The sequence below is a fragment of the Pipistrellus hanaki genome (assembly GCF_964339955.1).
Source record: "Pipistrellus hanaki genome assembly, chromosome: 7".
In the NCBI taxonomy this organism is placed as follows: domain Eukaryota; kingdom Metazoa; phylum Chordata; class Mammalia; order Chiroptera; family Vespertilionidae; genus Pipistrellus; species Pipistrellus hanaki.
Genome location: NC_140509.1, coordinates 53,663,326 through 53,680,075, shown reverse-complemented (window position 1 = coordinate 53,680,075; position 16,750 = coordinate 53,663,326). Strand labels below are relative to the sequence as shown.

The 16,750-nt window shown below is 37.6% G+C and overlaps 1 protein-coding gene across 1 annotated transcript in view; it reads left to right on the top strand.

The window, feature by feature from the left end:
* Positions 1–16,750, top strand: part of PDSS2 (decaprenyl diphosphate synthase subunit 2) — a 173,846-nt gene that overhangs the window by 110,161 nt on the left and 46,935 nt on the right. The window contains exon 4 of the mRNA XM_084890546.1: positions 5,913–5,987. Coding sequence (XP_084746672.1) covers positions 5,913–5,987 — 75 coding nt within the window. The remainder of the gene's footprint in view (positions 1–5,912; positions 5,988–16,750) is intronic.

The window sequence follows — 16,750 nt, the reverse complement described above, 5'->3', positions numbered from 1 at the left end:
TATCATTAGCAGGCTGTTCAGCATCCTTTATCTATAAACATATTTTTCTGTAAGACTTCTTCAGTGACAATATAGGTTTTGGGTATTTAAAAAAAAACTAAAAAAAAAAACTTAACAATATTCCCTCAAGTGCCAAAGCTCTTTGAAAAGGACATGTTTACATTAAATTCCTCTTTTATTCCTCCCAGGATGTATAGGAGAAATAATTCTTCCCCAAGGGCACTTTCCTTTGCTACTGCTTTATGCACTATTTGTTCTGGGGGTGGTGGAGGAGTGCAATAAATTTGCTTGTAATTAATGCCATCAGCACTGCAAATGCGTGCACACACGACCGTTTCCTTTGCTAGCAGCTGTAGAAAGTAGTAAAGGCTGAGGACCATGTGTTCATTTGCCACCTAAATGGAGTGATGGATCACATGTCTTGTCATGCCACACTGGAGTAAAAACCATCATTAAAATAACCTTTCCAGTGCAAGTTTTTGAAAGAAGATTATAAATCTGTAATAGCCTCCACAGTTTTTATATACCTACCAAGTGTGTTGCATATGTAGCAACCTTTTTTACGCGAAGTGAAATAAAACTCTACTGCCTTATTACATCAGCTCAGCTAGCTTATGCTAGCTAGCTTTAATTGGGCCACATTAGTTTATAGTTAACATCTTTTCTAAAAATTTTGCTGCATTTTACTTTTAATTTAGGATAGGTGTCCTGCTCAAACCAAAGTGTTCCAGTTTCCTAGTTAAACATCTACAACTCTGGTGAGTTTATTCCACCTATCAAATACTAGTTGACATTACTCCCATTTATTGGGAAAGGAATAACTTGTCTACACAGAATGCAGAACAGCCTGTGGATCCTGTTTTTCTAATCCAGGGACTGTTGATTGATATATTCCATAAGTGAATTTGAACACAGCACGGCATGAAGCCTCTCTGAGACCAAAAGCAGGGTATTCTTCCCCATGTTCTCCCCCTCCATGGAAGTAGGTTTATTGTTTTACCTGATTATTAAAGGAGTATAATAAAGAGGGAGGAAATGTAATATGTTGTAAATTTAAGCAATTAAGAAAAGTTGAAGAAAAATATTTTAATTAAAAGTCATCCTGGCCGAAACCGGTTTGGCTCAGTGGTAGAGCATCGGTCTGCGGACTGAAGGGTCCCAGGTTCGATTCCGGTCAAGGGCATATACATTGGTTGCGGGCACATCCCCGGTAGGGGGTGTGCAAGAGGCAGCTGGTCGATATTTCTCTCTCATCGACGTTTCTATCTCTCTATCTCTCTCCCTTCCTCTCTGTAAAATATCAATAAAATATATTAAAATAATAATAAATAAATAAATAAATGGTCATGAAATTTAAAAAAAAAAAAAAAATCATCCTGAATAGCCCTGGCTGTTATGGCTCAGTTGGTTGAACACTGTCTCATGCACCAAAAGGTCACCGGTTCAATTCCAATCAAGGTACAAGCCCAGGTTGCAGGCTTAATCCCCAGTAGGGGGAGTGCAGGAGGCAGCCAATCAATGCTTCTCTCTTTCTTTCTCTCCCTTCCTTTCTCTGAAAAGTCAGTATAAACATATATTTTTTTTTAAATCATCGAGAATCTTACCACTTACACATTGCCATTATTAATATTATCTTTCCTTTTATACTTTTTTCTCTACATATATAAACACATAAATTGGCCTCATTTTTGTTATAAAAATACATATCATGCTATTCTTTTGTGTAACCAGCTTTTTACCCCTGGTAAGAATGTTACAGACAACTTTGTATGGCAATGTGAGGATTTTTTTGGTCATTGTTGTGTTCTTACTACTTCTCTCAATTTCTATTTTTTATAAAGAGAATTTTATTATAGTTCAGGGCATAATAATCACAACACCTTTTGTAAGGGTAGGCATCACTTTCATTTTTTGGTTTAAAAAATCATTGAATTGTAGTTACCCTTTGCCAAAACAGAATGAAGCAATTATATATATATTTCCCGTGAAATTTGTCCTGTAAAATAACTGTTTATGAAATTTATTTCAAAGGTCATTTGTATCAGATATGTGTGCTAAGGTTTACCGTAAGTGCATATGATTATTACCTAGTCCTTTTCTTTGGTGAGAGGTTAGGGAGTGAAATGAGAAAGGTCAACAGTTGCCTAAGAATACCAGTTGGAAGGAAGAACACTGTTCACTTACTTTTCTGCATGACCTTCCTGGAAGCCAAAAAATTAGGTGGCATGCTGTGAATGGTTACCTCTTCTGGCTCACTGAAATCTAAGGTGTTAGAAGATTGGGGGATAAAGTGCAACATCGCTATAGAGTCAAATTTAAACATATGGCACAAATTGGAGATAAAAGCATTTTTGCATTTGAATGTACAGGTGAGCAATTCTATTTTTACAACCTCCAGAAATGCACAAATGAAGAAAATAATCTCCTTTTTGTTTACTCTCTATACTGCTAAAGTAATTGTATAACATTGATAGTGGCAGTCATATAATCTGAAATTATTTCAGGATGCAACAAATCAATATTACAGAGATCTCTGGTTTTGGTTAAAATAGTATCTTTGTGCGTTCTGTTGTTGAATTAAAACCCACTTCTAAAATGTTTGGGCACACAACATAAAAGACACTATAATCTTGGTTTCTATACTGTGCCTTTCATCTATCCAAGATATTATATTGACTATAGAGTAATGATATAGAAGTATAGGAGATTAATAAATTAACACTCAATGAGATTTACTATGTTCCAGATGCTTTTCTAAGTGCTCTACATATTTACTCACTAGAGAAGGAAATGAAGTGGACAACTAGTGCCTTTATTTGTTTGATGCAGTTTTACACTCAAACCTGATGTCATCTGAATCCGATAAGTGTGAATTACTCCCAAGCCTTAGAGCCCGCCAAGACCTAGTCTCTGCAATTGACCTAAGTAGGACTTTTTTACTGCTGGTGGTGTGGACTACCAGGCAGAATGGTTTTTAAAAAAATGGAAATTGTTTCTTTTTAATTCTAGGTACTGGAACCAAGAGGGATTGGCTACAAAAAGTTTCACAAATGATCAGTAGAATTCAGACAGAAGAAAAGGTCCTTGAGAAAAGAAAAGATTATCATAAAAGTAGTTTTTACATTTATATGCCTAATTATAAATACTAAGATATACATTTATAGAAGCTCAGAACCTTAGAACTGGAAGGGACTTTAAGGAATTATGTTCTGCAACATTCCTTGTCTTATAGTTGAAGAAAACTAAAGCTTAGAGAAATTCATTGATTTGCCCCAGATCTCACAATGAATAAGTAGTAAGGCTTTGAAGTAGAATGTAGAGCCTGTGGCTTCTCACCTGCTCTGTGTCATTCCAGTCTAATCTGATGAGCTTCTGAGGGTGGCTAACATCCAGGCTCTTTTCAACTATCTTCTTCAGAAAGTGTTTGCTTGGCCCCTTGGACTTGAGATACAGAAGTCCTTCACTGTTTCTCATGGTTGCTCTTATCTAAAGCTGGGCTGAGGGACACCTTCCACCCACCCACCCCAGTGCATTAATTTTGTGCACCGGGCCCCTAGTATAATAAAGAAAAGATAAGTTTTGTTAAAGTAGTGTAGCTGGTAGCCCTGAAGTCTTCCTATAAATATTTGCAATTTTAGAGGAGGATGATACGTAAACAATCTCTCTTTGATAACTAAAAGTAAACATTTCAGCCCTAGCTGATTTGGCTCAGTGAATAGAGCCTTGGCCTGCAGACTAAAGAGTCCTGGGTTCAGTTTCAGTCAAGGGCCCATGCCCAGGTTGCAGGCTTGATCCCCTGGGGATTGTGCAGGAGGTAGCCAATCAATGAGTCTCTCTCATCATTGATGTTTCTATCTCCCTCTCACTTTCTCTCTGAAATCAATAAAAATATATTTTTAAAAAATAAATAAACATTTTAGGCAATGAAAAGAGATTTATGTGTGCACTGAGTACGTCACCCTTGCCTGGGCCACATTCAATTCCCTTAAGCTATTCGTAACCTCTTATCTTCCTGGACTTGTTAACCCACAATAGCCCAAAGTTTGTACCTTGATGAATGTCATTGGCTATGAAGGTATATTCTGTCCAAGTAAGTATGGCCATTTGGAAGTGTAGGTCATTTACAGATTATGAATTTGTAAGTACAGGTCTGCCTTGTCTGGAATTTTAGGAAAGTAAAGAAATACAGATCCAGATTCTTTGTCAAAAGTTCATACCGTCATTTTGACATTTAGTGTCAGACTTTCTCTTTGTAAATCCCTCTTCTCTTTACCAGCACTGGTCTCAGAGCTCAAACTGTTTCAAAACCATAACATTTCTTAGCGAGTGAGTGGTCTGTATTATGTGTCCAGCCATCAGGAGGATCTTGGGATGTTGCTTGTATAAACTGTAATCCAATCTGAGGCTGTGCATTTAGTTACAGTCTTTCATAGACCTATTGGCGATACTCAATCCTCCTGGATTTGGGAATAGGGCTTATCTGATACCTTCAGGGGGAAAAAAATCCATTCATTTTTCTCTTTTCCCCACTTAAATAACTCAACACATCTGGTAACACTGTAGGATCATTGTCCTTCCAGTTCCTCTGCAGCTCATATTGCTACAATATTTCTTAAGTATTTGGTTACTTAAAGGGCAATGCGATTTAAAAAAAAAGAAAAAATTTTTTGTATAGGTCTTACAAATTAACCTATTTGCAGAGCTAGAAAAAGACATGCTTTTAATGAGCAAAATTTCTATAGCAGCAGCCTTGTATGTGTTATACAGTATATATGTAAATAAAAATTTGGAGGTAAGTGCTCACGTGTTAAGATTGTAAAGCAAATCTTTCTACAAATTAATATAATTTGCCTCAAAGAAAATGTTTATTAAATCCAGGGTACCTGAAATTGAAATAACTTGATGTTTGGATCTGTATCCTTTGGTTTAAAAACGTCTTCAGTTACAAGAATGATAAAAGCTGAAACAAAATCCTTTAATTCAATCAAAACTGAGCTAAATTTTAGGAAACAAAGAGTGATAATCAGATACACAACTGCATAATATTGGAAGCTAAATATACAAGATAGTAAGACTTCATAAGAAGGGGATAGGGTTCCCTTGAGGAATTTTTGTTTGAAATGGCTGCTATGATCATTATAATAAATAGCACTATTTTATCCTTTTGAATTAAGATGGTTTATGCAAACAACTCTAAATTGTACAGTAGTTCCACAGAGACAATTTACTGTTTTCTGCTTGTGTTACATTCTGGAACAAGTTCAAGGCTTTTGATTTTGCTTGTTTGTGTGTGTGGTTTTTTAAAAAATAGCCTGAACCTTGAAAGTAATACGTTTTAATGAATACGATTTCAAATATAATGTTTCTGTAAAAATTTTCAGGTTTGAAAATAAGGTATGTTTGACCCAGAGTCCCTACACTGAATATATCCATAGTGCATTTTAAATACAACAAAATGAACACATTGGAAAGGTTAACTATTTTTTTGCATTTGCTTTCCTTTCTATATTAAGTATGACTATTAGCATTGTAATGGCTCCCAGAATGGTTATATTGAAAAAGTATCCACCTGACAGAAATAAACATACAGAAAATAAATTGGGTTTAGATTTCATTAGTCACATAAAATTTAATTTTATGTTCAAAATGGCAATTACTGGATTTTCATGTATATTAGTTAAATGCTGTGCTTACAAGATTTTTTGCTTAACTTATGACTGGAAAAAAAATTGGATCACAGCTTACTATCCAGGTGGGCAATGCCACTTGCCAGAATCTTTGCACATAACTCTGTTTTTTTCTCTATCAAACACAAATACTGCCTTGCTTCTAAGCCTTCTGAGGCCTTCTGAGGTAAAAATGCAGATAAATTTTTAAAACGGTTTCTTTTAATTTTTTATCTTTTTTTCTAGGTTGTGGAACTTTTAGCAAGTGCTCTCAGGGACTTGGTGCAAGGAGTATACCATGAAAATTCTACTTCGGCAAAGGTAAGGATTCGGTAGTCATTGTAAAATGTTAGTTTAAAAACCCTTGTGGCAAAACTAAAATTGATGAGTGAAAATGTCATTTTTGTTTTCTGTTTTAATTGCACATGACATTTTTTTTAGATTAGTGTTTTGGCTACAAATTCATGGCCATACGCTTAGTACATCACAGATTTAGCCAATTAAAACAACCTCTTATCCCCTAGCTGGATTCACAGTCTGTTCAATCTGCAGCAGCCCAGTAGACACGAGGATGCTGCTGGCAGGTAGCACTGTCACAGACAAGCAGACTGGAAGGGACAGCTCGTGCTGAGGTGACTGGGCCCAGCTTTGCCCCAGAGGAGGGTCCTTCCCAGCCCCAGAGGAGTAGGTGTAATTTCAAGAAGATGACTGTTGAGGGCGTGAAGGAGGAATGGCTTTTATATCCAAGATCCAGAATTTACTGCATTATTAAATTGTCTATGATAAGAATTTCAGTGGTTGCACAGTTGGGTTATTTTGATAAATTCTATAGATCTAGAATTAAGGTTTTTGATTCATTTGACAGGACATCTCAAGAAGGGGTAGGTTCTTTCTTTAATGCAGTTAATACGTTTCAGTAGGATATTAAATGTGAAGCAATTGCTTCATTGATCACCATCATCATTTAACATGGTACATACTATTATAAGGAGTTCCTATCATAGTGTTTCACTATCCTAGCTTCTTTAGCTTCTGTATTAACAAGATTTCACTCACTGCAAATGAGAAAAAGTATGCATGTATGCACATCTTGAGCTTTTTGACATTTCCATTTGAAAAAAGAAAGATAAATTTTATTGGAAGTGAAACATAGAACATTAGCAACTTGGATAAGAAATTTAAAAGTATAACCCAGGGAGTCTGTATGGTTCAGAGAGTGGTAAGTGAAATGTGAAGAATTATACTTTGGACGTCTGCTAATATTCAGTTCAGGAAACTACAGTTCCCAGTAAGCATATATAAGATCTCCCAAGCAGCATAGTGTTATGTGAAGACCTGGCAGGATATATGACCACAGTGATCCCCCTTTGCTGTGATTGTCAAAGACATAGCATGATTCACCATGGCTAAAGGTGAATAGTAGATTGTAAAATGGAGGACTCCTGGTTTAGTTTTACTCAAAGAAAGTCATCCTGTAGAGAGTCTGATGAAGATCGATAGCTAACCAGGCATCACTATGGTAAGTATTCACCTATGTTTTTACACTTAATCTTCACAGAAATCGTACTAGTCTATGCTACTGCATTTCTCTTTTAATGTATGTGAAAACTGAGATTTAGAAAAGATTAAGTAATTTGTCTACCGTCACACAACTTGTTAGTTGAGATTTAAACTCCTGAGTCATGCTCCTAACCTGTCATTCTCCTGGCTCTATACCTTAATGAAACCAGCTTTGCTAGTATCTATCTGCCATAGCTGGGATTCACCTTTATATGATGAATACAGCGACCTCTTTTGGCAGTCAAGGCATTGTTTTCCCCTGGGATATTTTCAAGGCATTCAACTTAGTTTTATGTAAAATATTAATATTTTACAGTTAAATATCCATTAAATTTGAAGTGAAACTGTTATTGGTTTAAAGGTTCATGATTTAGCCACTATTGCCATTTGCCCACTATAATTAGCCCAATTCATTAATAAGTTTGTGAACATTTGTTGAGTACTTTCTATATGTCTGGAAGACCTAATAGCAACAACAATAACAAATGCTTAGATAGCACTTTACAGTTTGCTTATACTTTTTTCTACACAATCATCTATGAAAGGGGGACATTTGTTGGTGTACCCACTTCATAGAGGTAAAGCCTAAAATTCAGAAGTGACAAATGGCAGGAAAGTATAGTGCCTGGAAATTGTTAATGCATATTTTGACAGGGACATGATCTGAACCCAGGTTTTTTTTACTCCAAGTCACATATAATCTATTTATTCCTGGAAAGAAGAAAAGATGAAGCAGAAAAAAGTCTTTGAAGGACTATTGATCATATATGAACTACCATGTAGCAAGCAGCAGTTGCTGACTTTGATTAGTGAGTAGGTTTTACTCAGAAGAAACTATAGTAATAGTTTGTTCATCTGCCCTCTTTCCCCACCACCTCCTCAGACACATTTCTTTAAAAAAAAAAAAAAATTTATATTTTTATATAGATAGATAGATAGATATAGATATATATAGATAGATAGATAGATATATAGATATATAGATATATAGATATATAGATATATAGATAGATATATAGATATATTGCAAAAAATTGCTTAGCTAAACTGAGGCCGTAGGTGTGGGGTTTTGTTTTTTTTTTTGTGTGTGTGTTTTTTAAATATATTTTTATTGGTTTCAGAGAGGAAGGGAGAGTGATAAAGAGAAACATCAATGATGAGAGAGAACCATTGATTGGCTGCCTCCTGCATGCTTGCCCCACACTGGGGATCAAGCCTGCAACCTGGGCATGTCCATGAGTTGGAATCGAACCAGACCTCCTGGTTCACAGGTGAACGCTCAACCACGGTTGAGTGTTTTTTGTTGCCTACATTTATGCCCCATGTTCAATTTAGGTTAACCACGTTCTCTACCTAACCAGAAAAGTTCTGGTCTCTCCACCCCCCCCTCCCCCCAGCCACCTACCCACCCCCTCTTTAAGTGTACTTGCCATTGAAATGGCTTTTTAGAATTTGGTTTTTCTGACTTGGCCCAGGAACCAATTCAGAGACAAAGAGCGCACTGCCCCACATGGAGTGCCTCAAGGTTTTCCTGTTCTGGCGGGACCTGGAAGCCCCACAAGTGGAGGTCATGTGGGAAGTGAGTTGCACAACCTCCCCAGCCTTGGGCCAATTCAGTCACAAAATAATTGCTTTGTGATTTAAAATAAGCTGCAAGCCACTTCATCTGTCTAGGGATAAGAGGATAAATAGTGGTCTGTTTCTATACAGCTGGTACTTGATGCCCTGCTGGAGAATCTATCTGGCAATACAAAAATAGCTTTCTGTAGAGCAGTGTCTGAGTAATGAAGGAGATGTGTTAAAGCACATGGAAGGGAATTGGAACGGAATACGTTGGAAATCACCTACTCTAGAAGTTTGTGGTGTAATTATCCAACCCTCCCTAAAACTTCAAAAATGTATGTGACTTGTTTTAGTAATACAGATTGTAGGTAAATTGTGATCATGTAACATTCAAAGTAACTTAGGAAATTCATCCTTTGTTCTAGCTATCAAAAAGAAGCATTTTTGTTTTAGATTTGCTAGTTTGTGAATCATTTCTTCCTTACAACAAAAATTAGTTAATGTACTTTCTTTGATGTTTATAAAATCTCCCCTCTTTACTATTTTTTCAATGTTAGCTAATTGAAGAAAGAAGCATATTAAATAGAAAAAGTGCATTTTAAATGGTTGTTTGCCATTCTGAGAATCAAGCTGCCTTATACATTGTACTCATATATTACTCACTGTACACACTATTTAACACTTTAGCAAAAATCTTTGCTTTGTCTCCACAAACCTTTATATCTAAAATATTTTAAAACATAATGATCTTGAACCCGGCCTGCATCCTCTCACAGTCCAGGACCCCTTGCTCCTTACCACCCGCCTGCTCACTGTTCCTTACCGCTTGGCTTTCTGCTCCTTAGTGCTGCCTGGAGGCAGGAGAGGCTGCCACCCGCCACTGCCACTGCCGCTGCACTCACCAGCCATGAGTCCAGCTTCTGGCAGAGCGGCACACACACACACTGTGGGAGTGCACTGACCATCAGGGGTCAGCTCCTGCGTTGAACGTCTTCCCCCTGGTGGTCAGTGAGTATCATAGCAACCAGTCGTTCTGGTCGTTCTGGTTTTTTTTTTGTTTGGTTGGTTTTTTTTAATGATAGACAGACTTCTTTTTTTTTTTTTTTAATATATTTTATTGATTTTTTACAGAGAGGAAGAGAGAGAGACAGAGAGTTAGAAACATCGATGAGAGAGAATCATCGATCAGCTGCCTCTTGCACACCTCCCACTGGAGATGTGCCCACAACCAAGGTACATGCCTTTGACCGGAATCGAACCCGGGACCTTTCAGTCCTCAGGCCGACGTTCTATCCACTGAGCCAAACTGGATTCGGCTCGTTCTGGTCATTCTGCTATAAAGGTTGCTTAGGCTTTTATTATATAGATGTGTGTGTGTGTGTGTGTGTGTGTGTGTGTGTTGTGTGTGTGTACTGATTTATGCTGATTTACTCCCTAGAATAATCATTTTTGTTCCTCAAAAATATAATTTTGCCTGGCCAGTGTGGCTCAGTGGTTGAGCATCAACCTATGAATCAGGAGTTCACAGTTCAGTTCCTGATCAAGGCATATGCCTGGATTGAGGGCTAATCCCAGATGTAGGGCATGCAGGAGGCAACCAACCAATGATTCTCTCCCATCATTGATGGTTCTATCTCTTTTTCCCAATCCCTCCATCTCTGAAATCAATAAAAATATTTTTTAAAAGAAATATAATTTTAATGGCTACTTAATATTGCTTTATACTACTATTCTATAATTTACTAAGCCATTGCACAATTTTTGGATACTTGTTTACCTTTTTTTAACTAATAGAAACAATACTGTGATTAACATTCTGAATATAAAAAATTCTGAAAGTGAGATTTTTTTTAATCAGAAAGTAATAATTTTTTCATATTGCATATGAAAATTTGCATTATATTCATATTGCAAACCCTTGTGCAGAAAAGGATTTTACTATCCTTAGAAAAGTTTATTTGTAAGGTTGACCATTGACTGGCATCTGGGAACCTAAATTTTAGGAGTGTTTTCGCCGGCAGTGTTTTTACAGACAGTGTGGTTTATGCCGAACACCTAAAGACTGAGATTTTGGCACCTGTTGGCAGAGGATACCTGCATGACCAACCCCAACAAAAATTCCTGAGCACTGAGTCTGCGATGAATTTCCATGGCAGCTAACACATTTCATATGTGTTATCACATATGTTCATTCACATGTGTTAATTCTGGGAGAAATTAAACACATCCTGTGTGACTCCACTGGTAGAAGAAAGATTCTTGGAAACTTGCACCTGGTTTCCTCCAGACTTCATCCTTTTTCCTTTGCTGGTTTTGCTTTGTATCCTTTTGCTGCGATAAGCCGTAGCTGTGAGTCTAACTATATTCTGAGTCCTGTGAATGCTCCTAATAAATCATCAAAGCTGCGGGACCTCAACATATATGTATGTTTTATATATATATTATTGATTTTTTACAGAGAGGAAGGGAGAGGGATAGAGAGATAGAAACGTCGATGAGAGAGAAACATCGACCAGCCGCCTCCTGCAACCCCCCACCGAGGATGTGCCCGCAACCAACGTACATGCCCTTGACCGGAATCGAAACTAGGACCTTTCAGTCCGCAGACCAACGCTCTACCACTGAGCCAAACCAGTTTCGGCTCAACACACTCTTTTATTATTTATTTCCCACCCACTCCTGTTTCCTTTCTAGGAATCTAATCAATAATGCCAGCCTCAAAATAAATTGGGTATTTTCCTCTTTTTAATTTTTTAGAAGCATTTGTGTAGAATTAGTACTATTTCTTCTTTAAACATTTAATATAGTTCACAAGTGAAGCCATCTGAGCCTTGCTTTGTGGGGACTTTTTTTTTTTTTTTTTTTAACTACCAATTCAATTGTTTTAAAAACTAACGGGCTATTTATGTTATTTATTTCTTCTTATCAATACCTGTAAGTTGCCCTCAGATTTTCTGAATGGTATATTAGTAGAGACTTAAGGAAAGCATCACCAGAAACATTAATAATAAGCATTAGGGTAAACTTGTTCTTCTTAGCCTGATTTTCTTCTATCAAAATAAATGTCTTGCTTAGCAGTTTTTTCCAATAAATTTTAGTTTTGTCACAGTTAAAAACTTGTTTATACAAATAACCGTCTCCTGTAATTATTTTCTTAAGTTCTTCTGGGAACTTCTCCGCAACTTCAGTAACAGCTGAAGCACCCTTTCCAGTAACCTTAAGCTATGAAACTGCCCTCACTTCAAAAAACAATCAAACCCCCCAGAACTACCTGTAAATTCCACTTTTGCAACACTTTCATCACCATCCTCATCCAGTGCTTTCTGTTTCAGCTTATAAAAAAGACTGACCAATTTCTCCTTAAGTATAAAGAATTTACCAGAACACAATACTTTGTACACCCATCAGTTCACTCGGGCAATAGACTTTCTATTTTATCTATTACTGGATACTAACTAAAAGAGCCCCTTTGCTACTAGCATAACCAGTAGTAACTTTGGTTGCATTTAAGAATCTTTCTCTCTGCATGTAAAAAGAGCGAATGGCAGACACAGGCACGTTCAACTCTTGCACAGTGTCTTTATCGCATCTACCATAATTGAAATTATTAATTACATCCATTTTTGCACAAAATGTACACCCTTACAAGCTCTCTTGGGCTTTCTGATACTTCAGACCACAATTCTTGCTAATGGACAAATAAAATCAATTAAGATGAGGCTCAGATGCTCAGACACAGTTCAAAGCTATGGCGACTTGATGCTGAGTTTCTGCGTGTAGTTCCCAGAGTAATAGCTTGGTGCTGCCACTCTTGCTGCTCAGGGTATGCACTACCTCTATGATGGCTCACTGCAAAACAAACGCTAAACACTCTTTACACTTTTTGCCTTCTTCTGCAAAAGCAAAAATTCTCTTCGGATTTCTGTCAGTTAGCAAAAATAGGTACTAATGTAGGTCTTTCGCTGATGCTTTTACTCATAACATGTCCCTCACACTGTACCAAGGCATGTATTCAAAAGCTAGTAAAACATGCCATGTCATGCTTATTGTTTGCTGGGCCTCTGTTCAAACTTACATCACTCACATATTCAAGACTTTGGTAATAAATACCTATAATTTTACTAACAACTATTTTTTTCATAAAGTTGGCACAGTCTTAAGTCATTCATTGCAAATAAAAATGTTGAATTTATTCAGATTTAAAGGCAATTGAATGTGATTTGTTTTAAAATGAGGTGGCTTGTTACCCAGCGATAGATCAAGCATAAATAAATATATTTATACATAAATATAGCTTAATAATAAAATAAAACATCTAGTGCCCACCACATTTAAAAATTAATACCGGCCGAAACCGGTTTGGCTCAGTGAATAGAGCATCAGCCTGTGGACTGAAAGGTCCCGGGTTCGATTCCGGTCAAGGGCATGTACCTTGGTTGCGGACACATCCCCAGTGTGGGGTGTGCAGGAGGCAGCTGATTGATGTTTCCTAATTCTCTATTTCTCTCTCTTCCTCTCTGTAAAAAATCAAATAAAAATAAGTGATTTATTATTAAAAAAAAATAATAATAATACTGTATACATTTTTTAATCCAAAAAAATGTTTTTATTTAAAGGAAAAGCAGCAAATGTATTGTGAAGGGAACATATTAGAAATCAAATACAGGAGTATTAAGTTACTAGTAGATCTGCAAAGGTGGTAAAGTGAAGATAAGTATAGATATGAGAAGGCAGAAAAACTATTGGTGAATAAGCTTAGTACATATAATGGCCCTTTTGAATTAGTAGACCCTCAAGTTTCGAGTGGGTCTGGTTGGTGAATGTTTTTATTTGTTAAATGTTAAATTGAATTTATATACCATTTAGGAGTACTCGAGGTCACTCATTGACTGTATCACAACAAAACATCTTAAAAGGACTTTATTTGCCAGAGAGATGAAGCATTACTGTTAAGCATGTAAATTGTTTAATAGAATGCCATTCTGATCCCAGGACAAGAATAGACCATTCAGAAAATGAAGCCTAAGCCTTCAATTACTGTCTGTGTATGCCAGTGAATCCCAATTTATATCTCCATCCCAGATTATTGAGATGTAGAGCCAGATATTTTGCTGCTTACTCAGTATTTCCACTCAGGGGTATCACAAGCATCTGAGACTCAATACATATTAAGACCAGATATATGCTCTTCCCCTTCAAACCTATTCCATTGTTCTCTATCTTCACAATGAGTACCATCATTCATCCAGGTTCTCAGATTGGAAACCTAGGGGTCTGATAGGAAACCTTAATAACTGCCCCTCTCCAGCCTTACCCCTGTAGTTGTCTTATTCCATCCACCTCCTGTTTTGCCAGAGCATAACTTGGAAGGACCAGAGAAAGTTGTCTCCTGAGTATTCTCTTCAAAAGTAGAGTGTAGTTATTTAAAATTAAATCACTAATTTTTTAACGTTCCTCTCATCACCTTCGATCAAGTGAGGATCTGTGTCCCTTTCCCTTGAATCTCAGTGTGATATTGAGATTTTTCTCTCAACAAAGTGTGGTAGAAGTGATACTATCTGACTTCCCAGGCTGGGCCACAAAAAGGTATTTTGAGCACTCACTGTCATTAAACGCTCCCTCTCAGAACATAACCACCACGCTATGAGAAACCGAGTGGAGGGGCCCTGGGAAGGTGTGTCAATCACCAGCTCAGGGGGACCTGATTGATATGTGTGTGTGAATAAGCCATCTTATTGGAAGTGGGTCTCTGGTAACTCCGTTGAGCCAGCTCCAGCCCTTCTCAGGTCTCCCCGAATGAGGACCCAGGTATCACAACACAGAGGCAGCCATTTCTTTCTGTTCCCTTTCTGAATGTCTGGCCCACAGAATCTGTGAGCAGAATAAAATGTAATGATGCCACTAAGTTTTGAGGTGGCTTGTTACCCAGAGATAGATAACCAGAACAAATTTTAAGGCAATATGTTAATAGGATGGTTGTTAAGACCATGGCAAAAAGATATTGCAAAGAAAGTATAAATATACTTGCACAATATCACTCATTGAATCCGAAGATTTATAAGAAGGTAGTTCTGTTAGCCAGCTCAGGCTGCCATTACAAAATACCATAGTCTATGTGGCTTAAACAACAGAAATTGATTTGTCACGGTTCTGGAGGTTGAAAGTCCAAGATGAAGCTTCTGGTTAATTTAGTTTCTGGTGAGAGGGCTCTTCCTGGCTTACAGATGGCCCCCTTCTCACCATATGCTCACACGGTGGAGAGAGAGCAGAGCCAACTCTCTGGTGTTTCTTCTTATAAGGACACTAATCCCATTGGATCTGAACCCCACCCTTATCGCTTCATTTAACCTTAATTACTCCCTTAATCTAAATGTATAAACACACTGACATTTCGGGCTTCAACATATGAACTTTGCAGGGACATATGCTTTCAATGTATAGAAGTAATCAAGAGCAGTACCTTGTTTATGCCATCACTCCCCCACCATCAGGGCATAAACTGCAGCCTGGTTTCACCCGTGCCTACCCTTTTGCATGGTTCAAGATTCTGTCATCCCTTGGCTGAGCTACTCCAATAACTTCCTTCTTCACCTCCCTGTATACAGTCCTCCCATATTTTAGTCTTTTCTTCACACTACCAGGGATCTCAGAATGCTAATCTGACGCTGTTGTGCTACCACTTCAACCCCCAGAGACATCCCATACCTCTTGGGATAAAGGCCGAAATCCTGGAAGTGACCCAAAAAACCCTCCATAGTCTGATGCCAGTCTGTCCCTCCAGACTTGTCTTGTGTTATTCTCACCCTCACTGTCTGCATATCAGCCCCAATAGCCTTCTCCGATTCCTCAGATATGCCTTTTTCCATTGTATGTGCAATCCTTAAAACCTAGAACATGCTTCTCCATCTTTATGACAGATCTCTTATTTAGTTCGAGTGTCCCTTCCTCAGAGAAACCATCCACAAAAAACCCTAGCCTCACTCAGGCTCATTTCCCCCATAGGAAGTATCAGTTTGTAGGTGTGTATGTTTGTGAGGGTATCTGATTGTCTAGTTTCCCTACCTAGACTGTAAGAACTATGAGTGCAAGGATACTAGTTTTGCTCACTGGCATGCACACCTAGAACAATGCCTTGTACATAGAAGATACTCAGTAATCTTTAACAAATGAATAAATAGAGGAAATTACAAATGGCTAGTAAATTAGATGACTGCCCATATTTAAGTGAAATGCCACTTTTTACCTGTTAAAATCACAAATAAAACAATAGTTCTATTTAGTGGCAAAACAATCTCAAACCTGGCTGGTCCTTGTGTATATCAGAAGAACCTTTCTATAAAACTACTTGCAGAATGTTTTAAGAGACTAAACTGTTCGGATCTATTGACTCTGCTCTAATCACAGACTCCATCATTATTGTAGCCAGCATCCAAAGTGGCCCTCAGTGAGCCCACTGCCTGGTATTCCTTGTGTGTTCCCTTCCCACATTGTGCAGGGCCCATCTGTGTGAGCACTAGCATACAGCAGAAATGGTGGTGTGTCATTTCCAAGATCAGTTTATAAGAGATTGTGACGCTTCATTTTGGGGCATGCTTTCACTCTCTGTTGGGTCACTCGCCAGCTATCATGTTATGTGAGCAGCCCCAAAGTCATCCCCTACCTTATATTTCTGGCTAATTTCAGTTTATTATTTAGCTACCCACCCCATCTCCAGCCTTCTTAAACCTTTCCTTTATAGAACCATTCATTCCTTTCTCTGTGCTGTAAGCATAGCTCTTCTTTCACATACCAAACTACTTTCTAACTTTATTGTTTCTCCCCTGCCGAACTTCTACTAAAGGTCATGGAGTAATACCTAATTAATGCCTAATTATAAGATGTAATTAGGCATTACTCCTAGGCATATCCACAGCATCTGTCATGTAGTAAGCATACACACACAGGCATACACACACACACAC